The sequence below is a fragment of the Ovis canadensis genome, chromosome 16 (genome assembly GCF_042477335.2).
Source record: "Ovis canadensis isolate MfBH-ARS-UI-01 breed Bighorn chromosome 16, ARS-UI_OviCan_v2, whole genome shotgun sequence".
NCBI lineage: Eukaryota > Metazoa > Chordata > Mammalia > Artiodactyla > Bovidae > Ovis > Ovis canadensis.
In genome coordinates, this window is record NC_091260.1 from 54753900 (window position 1) to 54769243 (window position 15344).

Here is a 15344-nt window from a genome sequence, read left to right on the forward strand (position 1 = left end):
TTATTCCTGTTATGTAGATAAGGCCACGGGCTCAGAGAGGTCACCCAGATGTCACACACTGCTGAACTCAGGTTTGCCTACCTTTTGCTCATCAAGTGATAGTCCCTCGACCACCACCAGTTTCTTTTTCCCTACCATATTGAAATGATTATTGTAATATAATTTAAGAAGGAAATATCTGAAGCTCAAAGGTTACCCAATAATTTGTAAAAATGTTTCAGATTTGAACAAATGAGAAATTGGGGACAAGATGCCCATTTTGACTTGAAATTATAGAGAGAGAACTCAGTATGAGAAAACAAAGAGTCTTTATGTGGGGTTTGAAGAATGGTCATTTGGCAGGCTCCAGACATATGGAACCATTCAAGAAAGAAACATCATCTTGGGATGTCATTAAAGGATTTTTTTCCTTGGGTTCTAAAAGTATATTTTCTTTAATGTACTTTGGATGATTTGCTCAATTTTTTTTGATATGGAAATTCACTCTGATGATTAACTAAAAACATAATATAATCTATTAACAGGGCCTCAAAATGGCAACCTCAAGGAATGCCATTTTGATAATTCCTCAACTGCTCAAGGACTTAAAAACTTAGAGGGGAGAAAGATGATACTGTTTGCACAGAGTGCTTCATAAAATACGTGTACATTCTTGTGAAGTTTAGGTGGGCACAGACCCACTGCAATTACTATATAATAGGACACCAAAACCTCTCTTGTATAAACAGAATACCCAAGCTACAACTCAACTAGCTGAACTGAGAAATCAGACACGCAGTGATTTCAGACAGTAAGCATCTAGACATCACGTCTCAAAAAGGAATGGAACAACAGGAAAGGTTTAGGAGATTGTACTTAATAATAAAGGCCTCCTGTTCAAGGGCATGATCTTAGGACTCTCTTGTATCCAGTGATTCTGAACCATTGTGAGTAGTTCCCAGCAGCTTATACGAATTCTATATAAATGTATATGAAAGTGAAAGAAAATATTTGGATAATTCTAGGTATCTACATAGACTTGTATTGTGTCAAGCTTCTGAAACTGAACTTCTGAGTCCAAACAGAACAGAACTGGTGGGGAAAGCCAAGATCTGGAATTCTTGAACCAAATTTCATTTATCTTTTCATCTTTGGAGATGCTTTTGATTGTAATTCTGGCTACATGACCGCAAAATAATATAAACATTTAGAATTTCACAAGGGAATGTAACAGGGCAGGTATCTTATATATGTATTCATATATTCACAAACCCACCAGAACTCTAAAACTCTCAGGTTTACAACCAACCTCAGATTGCTCTCCATCTTGGCCACTGATCCTGGGGCAAGGCTGTGAATGTAGATGCCTGGAGGGCTGTTTTCTAAGGCCAAGCAGCAGGCACCGATGCCTAAGCCAACTCTGGGCTCTGTGGGAGGCACCATCGAAAGAAAACAAAATCAAAAGAAAGAAAGAAAAGGAGTATCAATAATTTGAAACTGCATTAATGCATACTTTGACCAATAACCACTTATTTTTAGACAAGACTTAGGATATAAATTTTACTTTTCTTTGTCAATGTGAGCCACGTTCTTTTAATGAAATGAGTCTATAGCAGAACCAGGGGCTAACTATGGACTGTGAATTATTTGATGCTCCATTCTCTTCTTAGTCTGAAGGATCTCCTTGAATCTGTTTTTGGAAATAGGCAGAGTCCCAATAACATTTTCTATTCTGGATATACAACTTCAGGCTTTCTTTTGCCTTCCATTGATTTCTAGGTTGTTCAGTTGTTCATCATATTTCTACCACTGGAGGCAAAGATTAAAAGTAGGATTTGGTGTTACCCAGGATTTTTAGTTACTGGTGTTAGCTATATTCTTAGCTATATTGTTTCTTCTTGAAAAATGTTATCTTAGCCTTAGATTTCAGCTAGTCAGTGATGTTTTTAACATGAGTCTCTGACACACAGTGATTCATCCAGAGAGAGCTTTAAAAAACTGTGCTACGGGGAACTTTCCTTCACTTTAGTAAAGTGACTAAGATCTCTCCTTTTGATCCTGCTGCCCATTTAGAGAATGCCATATGTTGTCGGTAGCAGAATGTTCCAAAGAAGCAATTCATGGAAAAAGACATATAAAAAAAAAATGAACCTAAGAACAGATTACAAATTATGATTTGAGAGAATGCAACGAAATGAGGACAAGCTGGTATCACCTTTGTTGAGGGTTACTTCCATGACGATTCTGTCCTTGGGTCCGGGGGCCTTCCGACCCAGGGACGAACTGCCTTCATCACTGCCCACCGCTGAGGTTCCCCCGCTGGCACTGAAGTTTGGGGAGCTTGATCTGCTCATGTGTGTGGGTGTGGAGCAGGGTGTGAGACTTGGGCTCAGTAACTTGGTGCGTACCGTTAAGACAAACAATCCACTCCGGATTTGCTGAGAAAACAGGAAGAAGGGCTAAAACATTCAGGTTGTCCTTTTATCAAATGATGGGAAAAAAAAAATCACCAAACCCAAACCAGAATGAAATAAAGAAAAACAAAGATTATGATAAAGGAGGTCCATAAGAATGTCCTTACCTTAAAGGTATGAATGGCTTCTTGAAATGTCAAGCCCTTGATTGGTATTCCATTTACATCTAGGATTTCATCCCCTAGTGACCAAATTTGAGAATTACATTAACATCAAGCTTTAGTTTACTGGAATCTAACTGCTTGCTGCTGCTGCTGCTACTGCTAAGTCACTTCAGTCGTGTCTGACTCTGTGCGACCCCACAGACGGCAGCCCACCAGGCTCCCCCATCCCTGGGATTCTCCAGGCAAGAACACTGGAGTGGGTTGCCATTTCCTTCTCCAATGCATGAAAATGAAAAGTGAAAGTGAAGTCGCTCAGTCGTGTCTGACTCTTCGCGACCCCATGGACTGCAGCCCACCAGGCTCCTCCATCCATGGGATTTTCCAGGCAAGAGTACTGGAGTAGGGTGCCATCACCTTCTCCGATCTAACTGCTTGGTCAGTATTAAATAAAATACCATAAAGTCCCTGATTTACAGCTCTTTAAGGTGAATTTTATTGTTCCAATCTACTCTCATTAGCTTAGCTCCAAGGACTGTCACAAAAAATGGGTCAATAAATGGCACTGCATGTTGTCCTGCAGTAATTCTTTATTTTCACCTTTATTTAAAACAACTGTGGGAAGCATCAAGATCTTACTCTCCTGCCACTACCAAGTCTGATAACACATGTTCTACATTTAGAAATCAAACTACAAAGACTGAATTCCTACCCTTTTCTTACAGTCTTTGGTTTACAACTTAAACCCACTGGTGGTGAAGCACAAACACCCGTAACATGTGCGAAGCCAAGCCTATATTTTCAGAAAGACATGGTGTGTGAAAAGTGGCTTCAATGATTGAGACAAGGAAACACATGAGATATTCTTCAGGAATGGCAGCCTCACATCTACATGCAGCCCCACAGTCGAGATGCTTGGTTTTAATGCTGTTCAAGGTTCTCAGTCAGTAAGCTGGCAAGTTATTATACACTTCTATCTAAGAGATTGTTGTAAACTAATATCAAATTTCTTTCTCTCTCTCTTGCTCTCGTTCTCTTTCTCTCTCAAACTATCCTGAGCTCATCTTCAACTCCAAGAAGGCACAGTCAGGTCATTTTTCAAGTTGTTGATAGTGTCTGCTGGGAACCTAATAGAGCTTGGACATTCTCTTGACTTAAAGCTGGTTTCTGGCTTTGGACTCCTGTGTCATGGTCTATTTTTTGGAGTAACAGTTCATCAGAAACACCACAAAGGTGCACGAGCTGAACCTTGCACAGCAGTATGGTGCAGGAGCAGACCTCCCTTATAACAAAGTGCAAAGCAGCCTATGAACACGACTTTTCTCCTCTCACAGACAGCCGATCCCAGGAGCGCATGGGGTATTCCATTAAAGGAACCCCGTACACAGGTTTAAAAAGGCAAGCAGTACTGAACCCATGTGTTATGTGCCTTTTCTGTAAATGCAATTATAGATGTTACAAAACAAGTGAGATAAGCTGTTTAAAAATCACCTGGCATAACCAAGACTCAACTAGGTGAGGCTTTTGGTTTGTTTTCGCCTGGGAAAAAGGTAGAAACATTAAGATGATCGCTCATACTCTTGAAAATCTTTAAAGATTACTTAAAAGACAGATCAATTCAACAGGTTGAAAATCCATTCTGATGACCTCTATTTATTGTAAGTGAATACATACAAAAATACAGTATTTAGGAGAAGCAAGTGCTATTAACCTCTCCTATCGATTTTTTTCCTGCCATTGTGCCCCATTCTACTAGCACTGCAGGATGAATTTCAATCAAGTGAGCACATGGCATATCCATTCTAAAAATGCTCCGCTAGAATTGTACATTGTTGGGAAACGAGACACAAACACCACCTGGGAGTTAACCCTTCCTCTGAGAAAGAAAGAAATATTCTGCCATTAAAATATGAAGCCTGGTCATGGCTTATCATTAGGACACAGACTTCTGGGATCGCTCTGCCTACAAAAAAGGAGATTCCAATTTATTCTTATCAGTTTAAAAGAAATAAGCTGGTTAAACACAATATAATTGGACCAACTAAACTGAACGGTCACAGCATTTTTGAAGGTAACTAGTAATAGTATGATTCAATCATTCCATGCAGGAAGTATATTAATAAGAAGGAGTAAAAATCAGGATTCACAAACAAGTTCTGGGGATCTAAGGTACAGATTGGTGCATATAGTTAATGAGACTGGGTTATATACTTGAAAATTGCTAAGAAAGATGCTAAATGTTCTCATCACATACACACATACTAGGTCAATACGTGAGGTGATGGAGGTATAAAATATCAGGATTCACCAACAAGTTCTGGGGATCTATGGTATAACAGCATGGTGCCTATAGTTAACGAGACTGTGTTATATACTTGAAAATAGTTAAGAAGATGTTAAATGTTTTCAGCACATGCTCACACACTAGGTCAATATGTGAGGTGATGGAGGTATTCATTAACATTGTTTGGCAATCATTTTGCAATACATAAGTATATAAAATTATCATGTTGTACACCTTCAACGCACACAGTTATCAATTATATCTCAATAAACCTAGGAGCAAAAAGTGTTTGTCTAGCATATTTAGGTGTGTCAAAAATGGTAGGTGCTATGGGGTTGGTGGAAGATGTTTATGTACTCCAGCCCCAAGCAAGAATGCACTGTAAACACTCAGGAATTTTCAAGGCAATTTCAAAGATCAAGGGGATAAGACAGACATTTAAAAATCCAAACAAAGATATCAAGCCACTTCTCACATAATGTCTCATGTAATCCTCACAAGAGTTCTTCAAGGTAGGTATTCATATCCCAAGTTTACAACAGAAGAAAGTGAAGCTCAGGTTATTCGAATTGTCCAAGGTCCTGAGTAAGTACTGGATTCAGCCCAAGTCTATCCAACTACCAAGCCCAGAGCCACAGCCACTCAGGCATTTGCTTCACATCTTGCCAGGGGGCAGACTCTCCTAGGATCAGAGCTCACCGAGGACCACCAGAAGGTTCCCTCCTACCTTCTTTAAGTCTTCCATCCTCTGCAGCCGATCCATTTGGGAAAATGGTCTTGACAAAAATCCCCATCTGTCCTCGAATGCAGTCTCGACCTCCAGCAATGCTAAAGCCAAGGCCCTGGATGTAGAGAATATGGGGGTCCAGGTTGTCAGCGCACTTCTTCACTGAGGGCACCCCTCAATGTAGTATTTAACTCAGAGTTGAGCTAAAGTGAAAGCGTTAGTCCCTCAGTTGTGTCTGACTCTTTGCAACCCCATGGACTGTAGCCCGGAATTCTGTCCATGGAATTCTCCAGGCAAGAATACTGGAGTGGGTTGCCATGCCCTTCAGAGGGTCTTTCTGACTCAAGGATCAAACCTGGGTCTCCTGCATTGCAGTTGGATTCTCTACCATCTGAGCCATGAGGGAAGCCCATAGAGCTGAGTTAGTAGCTGCAAATTTATATGCTCCCCTCACCATGACCCTCCTCAGACCCACTTGCATTATGCCAGCCATGCATTTTATTAAAGGGTGAAAAGTTTCAGGTAAACATATGAAATTGCTGACATTTGACAATCTTTTGATCTCTAAAGATGTCAATTTCACATAGATCAATTAATAGTTCATAGCTGTGCAGGTGCCATATCTGTTTTATTCTTTTACTTTTGTATAATATCAAATGCATATCAAAATGGCTATTTTGATATTTGTGTAACAAATTACTTGTCATTATTCCTCTTATGATAATGGAAATGCCATGAAATTCATTCAAAAGGATAACAAGGGGGTATTCCTTGAAGCGGCAGGGTCTGATTTTCTTTCCGTAGTGGTACAAGCTGGGGCATTTACCCCACCCCTTGATGGTGCCCTAGCTGCCGGGTGATGACTCCTGAAATCAAAAGGGCAAATGGGTTTAATGATGTTGCCTGCAGGCCATGGGAAAGGATGCCAGGGTATCCACTCAAATCTACCCAAAGGCCACTCACTTGATTCTTCTTTATACCTTTACCCTTATTTTATGTAAAAACAACACTAAAAAGGAATCATTTACAAAATATATACTAGCATTTACCTGGAGAGCAAAACAATGCACACGAAGGAGCTCACCTTGCCCTTTTCTTTGTACAGCCCAATGATGGAGATGACTGACGGCCGAATGAGTCTCCAGGGAGATTCCACCTGAGTTGTGCTTAGTGAGCGGGTGGACTTCTTCACAATGTGGTATTCCTAAAAGTCAGCACATGAGGTCAGAGATCATCTCACTTATCCTGCTGTGGTCCCTGGTATAAAAACATACTCAGATTCGGGAAACCTCAGTTGTCTTTTACGTTAGATGGCCATTGGCCTGTGGTCCATACCTGGCCCAGTGGGTTAAATAAAGCTAATTATAAAGCGCATTGGAGCAACAGCCCCAACTGTGATGGACTGCCACGTCTTCTTTTCCCCACATAAGCAGCCTAGGCTGCACCTTCCTCAAGCCTACTCCACACATCCTACTGTTTGCTCCCTGGAGTGGAGTTAGGGACTGGAAACCGAGTGGCCTTGGAGATGGAGAATGAGCGTCCTCCGGTCAGGTACTCCGCTGGAAGTCACCCCTGCCCCACTCCAAGTTCACAATCATGGTTAGCAAGTAGCTCATCATTTCAAGCTCAATTCACTCACTCAGAACTCAGCAAGCTTTTGTTTCTTATAAAACCCAGACCGCAAACCCAGACAACTGTTATTCCGTATAAAAAAATCCCTCTGAGAGACTGCAGCAGCTTCAGCTCTGATCCCTCACATTTGGAAAATGAAATACTTTTCCACAAGCCACACTTTCCCTTTCTGGCACGCAGCAGCTCAAAATCTTGATCTCGTTTCCCTTTCCATCACCCACCAAGTCCACGTGTGTAAGCAGTGTGGATCATTCATAACAAAAACAAGAGAGTAAATGAATCTATTGCTAAAGCACTGTGACAATCTAGCTCCTTGGTATTCTTTTTAGAATAATACATTTCTTAAATGACATAGATATTCTAGCATAAACAACAAAATCATTTCATGTTTAATATGAGAAAAAAGACACTAGAAAATAGTTTTTATCCTTAATCAGCATATTCTACATTCAAAGGTAGAAACGAGATCTGCTAATGATATTTTCGTATTCCTGGCAGCTTAGAACAACTATATCTTGCAGTTTTACATAATATCTGTCAGCTATGTTGGCCTCCCAGCCTCTGATTCATTAAAAAAAATGATATTGGCTTGGCAAGGTTACCACCCTTTTACTGAAACTATTATGGATATACTCTGGGCACCTGATGTGAAGAGGCGACTCATTGTAAAGACCCTGTTGCTGGGAAAGACTGAGGGCAGGAGGAGAAGGGGACAACAGAGGATGACATGGGTGGATAGCATTGCTGACTTGATGGACATGAGTCTGAGCAAACTCTGGGAGTTGGTGATGGACAGGGAAGCCTGGAGTGATGCAGTCTGTGGGGTCACAAAAAGTTGGACACGACCGAGCAACTGAACTACAACAATTATGGAAATAGCCAGGCGTAGCCCTCGCATAGAGGTTCATGTGCAGACTCACAAGGGAACTCTTTCTCTGATCAACAACCTCCAGCAGGGCCTTATTCCATCTGCCCTTCAGGGATCAGAGGCCAGCAGGCTTCACTCTTCTCCTGAAGAGTTTTAGGGGTCTCACTGCACTTTTAGACTTCTGTCATCCCATTTGGCAGCCATGAGCCACCTGTGGCCATCTATATTTAAATTAAGATATAGGAAAATTAAAAACGTATTCCTCAGTCTCTCCAGCCACTTTTCATGTGCTTAAAAGGCACATGTGGCTACCATATTGGGTAGTATAGACATAAAACACTTCCATCACTGCAGAAAGCTTTATTGGATAGCTCTAATCTAGACAATACTTTTTAGTGGAGGGATGGTAGCAGAGAGAAAGAGAAAGAGAGGAGGAGAGAGGAAGGGGCTTCCCTATGGCTCAGCAGTAAAGAATCCACTGCCCATGCAGGAGATGTGGGTTTGATCCCTAGGTCAGAAGATCCCCTGGAGCAGGGAATGCTTCAATATTCTTGCCTGGGAAATCCCATGGACAGAGGAACCAGGTGGGCTACAGTCTGTGAGATCATAAAAGAGTAGGATGTAACTTAAAGACTAAACAACAACAACAAACCTTAAAAACTAATCAACAAAAGTGGAAGGCAGGAAGGAAAGAAAGAAAGGCAAATCCTGGGAGAAAAAGAAAAAGGCAGAAAAAAGAGGACAGAAGAGAAAGAACAACTTGAAGAGGGAAAAAGAGCTTCTTCTTTAAAATCTTGCATTAGATTGTGTTTCTTGGTTCCTAGAAGTCTGTTCTTTGTTGTTGTTCAGTTGCCAGGTCGTGTTCAACTCTTCACGACCCAGTGGGCTGCAGCACACCAGGCTTCCCTGTCCCTCCCCATCTCCTGGAGTTTGGAAATAGATAGTTCCCGGCTATAAGTACAGTCAGGTTTCCTCCTGAGTCAGTTAAGAAATCTACACCTTAATGCTGGACATCCTTGGCCAGGACAATGGTAGACCTGCTCTCATTTTCCGCACTAACCAAAACAGTCTGTCAGCGTGGCTCTCCGACGGCTTCTTATCTCCCCGTTGATCCAACTGGATCATGCTGCCCGGGACACACACCTGTCTCCAGACATGGGTTTTAACCAGGCCTCTGGCAACCCACTCCAGTATTCTTGCCTGGAGAATCCCATGGACGGAGGAGCCTGGTGGGCTACAGTCCACGGGGTCGCAAAGAGTCGGACACGACTGAGCGACTTCACATGCAAGTTTTCTGCTCTGCTTTTTCTCATTGCCCCAACTCCAGTTGCCCTTGGTAGATTCAGCACAAGACAGCCTAATCAGCAGTGGCCTCTGAAACATGGGCACTTTCTAACTGTATTCAGGTCAGGCCAAACTCCCTGCACAGTGATTCTGGTGTATCGCTTGGAACTACTCAACCTCTCTGGGATTTAGCTACCCTATCCGTAAAAATGTGAGACACTCAAAGCAAGAGCCCAACCCAGATGACCTGAGCTAGGTCTTCTAGAACTCTAATACCTGAGTCTCCATGCACTTAAGGGTATCACAGCTGTCACTCCCTCCTCCCATCTCTGCTTCACTGAGGCCCGGGGACTGGATGCCAGTGACTCCTCTGTGCTCTGGCTGATGGTGCCAGGACTGGAAGAACACTCCACAAGTTCCCAGAGACTGAGCCTGCTACTGACTTGGTTATGAGATGTCTACAAGGTGTTGGCTGGGTTGAGGATGACGAAGTTGAGGGGGGCCCCTGTGCAGGGTTGCAGAGTCCCACACTCTGGTGGGGATGGAATATGAACATCCCCACCCCCCTCAGCCCCCTCTGCAGTCTCTTCTGACCTTGGCTGTTGGAGCCGTTACTGTATGAGAGGTAGGATCCAGGCACACACCACAGCCACCCCCCGCCACGTGTCCACACCCACCTACCCACCAGGCTCTGCCGACACACCCACTGAACAAGAGACGGTGGCTCACCACAGACCGTGAGGCGCCATTGTCTCCTGGCAACAGAAGTGGCTCTCGGCTCCAAAACACACAGTGGAAGAGAATTGAGATTTTGAGATCCAACAAGGGATTTTTTCCCCCCCTTCTCTTCTATTTCCAAATATTAAGCTGACTTCTCTCTAGCCTCCCTAGATAGACCTTACTGACTATACTATATCTCTTGTCCTAAATACTTCTGGCCCTCATACACAAACAGGTCTTTAGACCATGAAGCTCCTGCTGGCCTCTGAGAGAATTACAGAAAACCTGGAGACACAGGGTTTAAAACATGCTCTTCTGCCCCTAGCCAAGTAGCTGTGACTGGATAAGAAAGTCAGGGGCTCCACAGTGCTGTACTACCTGTGATGTGCCCGTCGAGTCCAGGAGCTGGGGAAGGGAATGCTTCCGGCCATCTCGGGAGACCTCTAACATCCTGGCCCGGGGGTCACCATGTCGCACCATCAGTTCATTATATTCTTCAACAGACTCTAGACGGTGTACACCACCTTGAAAAAACAGGGAAAACATGACGAGATATAGAATGAAGAGAATCTTATGAGCATGCATAGGTATAAGCTTGTTGCATTTACACCCACGTTCATGGTGGCTCAGATGGCCTGGTGGCCAATACTTTCAAAGCATCTGGCTCATCATGTTCTCTTGTCAAGTTCTGCATGAGCTTGGTGAGTGTTGAGGCCATAATGCCAGACCCTGAAGAAAGTGCTAGTTTTTGAAATGACCAGTTTGGATATATGGTCAGTTTGTATATATTTAATCCAACTAAGATGTAGCTGTGGTTGATAAGGCAATAAACAATGGTGAGAATGCTATCAGTGGATGGCCTTTTAGTGATGGAGGAATATCACTTTGTGATTGGTAGTAGACGCTTGGGGTAGACGCTTTTTTTCATGTATAGCAATGGACATTTAAACAAACTTTTAGTTAAAGTATAACTTACAGAAAAGTGCACAAATCATTAAGTGTATATACCATTCCATGAAATTTCACAAAACAAACCTGTCAATAACCAACATCCAGACTAAGACATAGACTATCACCAGGTCTCCAAATCTCCTTTTGTGCCACTAAACACTGCTCACTTCAAACATCATAGATTGTTGTTGTTTAGCTGCTAAGTAATGTCCGACTCTTGGCTACCCCATGAACTATAGCCCACCAGGCTCCTCTATCTAATTTCCCAGGCAAGAATACTGGAGTGAGTTGCCATTTCCTTCTCCAGGGGGTCTTTCTGACCTAGGGAACAAACCTTCGAGCTCCTGCTTGGCAGGTGGATTCTTCATCACTGAGCCACCTGGGAAGGTCCAACATCACAGATTATTTTTGCTTACTTGATACAAATGAACACATACAACATGTTCGTTTTGAATCTGGCTCCTTATTCTCAGTATGTGTGAAATTCCATCGTGTTGTTGCATGCCAATAGATTGTTCACCCCATTTTTGCACACTATTTCATCATATAAACAAACCATGATTTATCTATCCATTCTATTGCTAATGGACATTTGATTTGTTTCCAGTTTCAGACCTAGAATAAGGGTCAGAAAACATTTTTCTGTAAAGGCCAGACAGTAAATGTTTTAGGGTTTATGAGTCACAGATGGTCCCAGCACACTTTCTTTCACTTTTTTTAGATGCACTGAAAACGCAGAAAGCATTTCTATCTGTGGGCCATACTAATACAGTGGTGGGTGGTAGTCTGGTGACCCTGATCTAGAATGTACTGTTGGACATTATGTGCATGCTGTATCTGTTGGATCTATCTAGAACGAGTGTGGCTGGGTTACAGGCATGCATTCCCTTTCACAAGTGGGATCACCAGGGTGCATTACGGCTTGTTCCTCCACATACTTGTTACACTTATTAGTGTCAGTCTTTCTAATTTTAGCCACTCTGCTGGAGTGGATAATAATGGTATCTCACTGTGGTTCTTAATTCACGTTTCACCAAGGACTAATGGAGATCAAACTAAAGGAGATGAAACCAGTCAATCCTAAAAGAAATCAGTCCTAAATATTCATCAGAAGGACTGATGTTGAAGCTGAAGCTCCAATACTTTGGCCACCTGATGTGAAGAGCCAACTCATTAGAAAAGACCCTGATGCTGGGAAAGATTGAAGGCAGGAGGAGAAGGGGACAACAGAAGATTAGATGGTTGGGTGGCATCACTGACTCAATGGATGTAAGTTTGAGCAAGCTCTGGGAGATGGTGATGGACAGGGAAGCCTGGTGTGCTGCAGTCTTTGGGATCACAAAGAGTTGGACATGACTGAGTGATTGAACAACAAAGGACTAATGAGACTGAACTTCTTTTCAAATATTCATTGACAGTTTTTCTTTTTTAAGGTTGTAAACAGGCTGTTCAAGTCTTTTGCTCTTTTATCCCCTTTTCCTTTTTCAACTGGACTACTAGAAAATTTAATGTTTTTTTTTCTTTGCTCATTCTTTTATTGGGTTTTTCTCTGTTCATTTACAGCACTTTTATTTTTTACTAGTAATATATTTTGGATATGAGTCCTCTGTGGAATCTATGTATTACAAATGTCTTTTCTGACTTTCATTCTTTCGATGGTATTTTTTGATAAACAAATGTTCATAATTTTAATGTAGAACAACATATCATATTTTCCCTTTATGATTGGTACTCCTGTATCTTTTTTAAGGGGCTTCCTTGGTAGCTCCTGCAATGCAAGAGACCCCAGGTCGATCAATGAATTGGGAACACTCCCTGGAGAAGGGAACAGCTACCCACTTCAGTATTCTGGCCTGAAGAATTCCAGGGACTGTATAGTCCATGGGGTCACAAAGAGTCAAACATGACTGAACAACTGTCACATCCTGCTTAAGAAATCATTAATGATTTTTAAAGACATCTTTATAATACATAGTGTAGTCACTAAGTCGTGTCCATCTCTTTGTGACCCTGTGGACTGCAATACAACAGGCTTCCCTGTCCTTCACTATCTCTTGGAGTTTGCTCAAATTTATGTCCACTGAGTCACTGGCTGAGTCATGACTATCTATCCACCTCATCCTCTGCTGCTCTCTTTTCCTTTTGCTTTCAATCTTTCCTAACACCAGGGTCTTTTCCAGTGAGTTGGCTCTTCACATCAGGTGGCCAAAGTCTTGCAGCTTCAGCATCAGTCCTTCCAATGAATACTTTGGGTTGATTTCCTTTAGGATTGGTTTGATCTCCCTGCAGTCCAAAGGACTCTCAAGAGTCTTCTCCAACACAACAGTTCAAAAGCATCAATTCTTCAGCACTCAAGCCTTCTTCATGGTCCAGCTCTCACATCCATACATGACCACTGGAAAAACCATAGCTTTGACTAGACGGACCTTTGTCAGCAAAGTGATGTCTTTGCTTTTTAATATGCTGTCAGAAGACAATGGCACCCCACTCCAGTACTCTTGCCTGGAAACTCCCATGGACGGAGGAGCCTGGTCCAGGGCTGCAGTCCATGGGGTCGTGAAGAGTCAGAGACAACTGAGCGACTTCAGTTTCACTTTTCACTTTCATGCATTGGAGAAGGAAATGGCAACCCACTCCAGTGTTCTTGCCTGGAGAATCCCAGGGACAGGGGAGCCTGGTGGGCTGCCGTCTATGGGGTCGCACAGAGTCGGACACGACTGAACTGACTTAGCAGCAGCAGATTTGTCACAGCTCTCCTTCCAGGGAGCAAGTATCTTTCAATTTCATGGCTGTAGTCACCATCAGCAGTGATTTTGGAGCCCAAGAGAATAAATAAAATCTGTTAACTGCTTCTACTTTTTCCCCACCTATTTGCCATGAAATGATGGGATGGGATGCCATGATCTTTGTTTTTTGAATGTTGAGTTTTAAGCCAGCTTTTCTAGTCTCCTCTTTCACCCTCACAAAGGACTCTTTAGTTCCTCTTCACTTTCTACTGTTAGAGTGGTATCATCAGCATATTTGAGGTTGTTGATATTTCTCCTGGCAATCTTGACTCCAGCTTGTGATTCATCCAGCCCAGCATTTCACATGATGTACTCTGCATAGCAGTTAAATAAGCAGGGTGACAATACACAGGCTTGTTGTACTCCTTTCCCAATTTGGAACCAGTCAGTTGTTCCATGTCTGGTTCTAACTGCAGCTTCTTGATCCTGTACACAGGTGTCTCAGGAGGCAGGTAAGTTGATCTGGTATTCCTATCTCTTTGAGAATTTTTCCACAATTTGTTGTGATCCACACAGTCAAAGGCTTTAGCATAGTTAGTAAAGCAGAAGTTTATATTGTATACTATTTTAAAATAGGAAAGTTTAAGGGACTTTAGGAGAAGGCAATGGCACCCCACTCCAGTACTCTTGCCTGGAAAATCCCATGGACGGAGGAACCTGGTAGGCTCAGTCCATGGAGTCGCTGAGGGTCGGACACAACTAAGCGACTTCACTTTCATGCACTGGAGAAGGAAATGGCAACCTACTCTGGTGTTCTTGCCTGGAGAATCCCAGGGACGGGGGAGCCTGGCGGGCTGCCATCTATGGGGTCGCACAGAGTCGGACACGACTGAAGTGACTTAGCAGCAAGGGACTTTATCTAAAAATTTTTATTCATTTTAAATTGAAGTATATTTTTATGTATGATGTGAATTATACATGTATAATACAGTGTTTAATAATCATTAAAGATTATATTCCATTCATAGTTATTATAAAATATAGACTACATCCCCTGTATTATATAATATATCCTACATATAAAACTATGTAGCTTACTTTGTACATAATAGCTTGTACCTCTTAATCCCCTACTTCCCCTCTCCCCTTCCCTCATCCTTCTCCCTAATGATAATCACTAGTTTGTTTTCTATATCTCTGAGTCTGCTTCTTTTTTTGCTATATTCATTAGTTTGTTATATTTTTTTAGCGTCTACATGTAAGTGGTATCATTTAGTACTTTCTTTGTCTGACTGCCTTTACTTAGCTTACTACCCTCCAAGTCCCTCCCTGCTGCTGCAAATGGCATCATTTCACACCTTCTTTATGGTGGAGTAATATTCCATATATACACACACACACCCCACATCTTCCTTATCCATTCAGCTGTTGATGAACATGCAAGTTGCTCCCATATCTTGCAATTGTAAGTAATGCTGTTGTGAATACTGGGGTGCATGTATCTTTTTGAATTAGTGTATTTAGTGTGTTTTTTTGATACTTCTTTTCCAGAAATGGAACTGGTGGGTCATATGATAGTTCTATTTTTAGTTTTTTGA

General features: G+C 42.2%; 1 protein-coding gene across 8 annotated transcripts in view; it reads right to left on the reverse strand.

Annotated features, from left to right (window-relative positions):
• The window catches only part of PDZD2 (PDZ domain containing 2), a 411535-nt gene that overhangs the window by 37477 nt on the left and 358714 nt on the right, over positions 1 to 15344 (reverse strand). For all 8 annotated transcript variants that reach the window (XM_069555958.1, XM_069555955.1, XM_069555957.1 and 5 more), the window contains 6 exons: positions 10448 to 10593; positions 6650 to 6769; positions 5566 to 5680; positions 2561 to 2634; positions 2195 to 2417; positions 1289 to 1406 (listed from right to left, as the gene is read on the reverse strand). In XM_069555958.1, coding sequence (XP_069412059.1) covers positions 1289 to 1406; positions 2195 to 2417; positions 2561 to 2634; positions 5566 to 5680; positions 6650 to 6769; positions 10448 to 10593 — 796 coding nt within the window. The remainder of the gene's footprint in view (positions 1 to 1288; positions 1407 to 2194; positions 2418 to 2560; positions 2635 to 5565; positions 5681 to 6649; positions 6770 to 10447; positions 10594 to 15344) is intronic.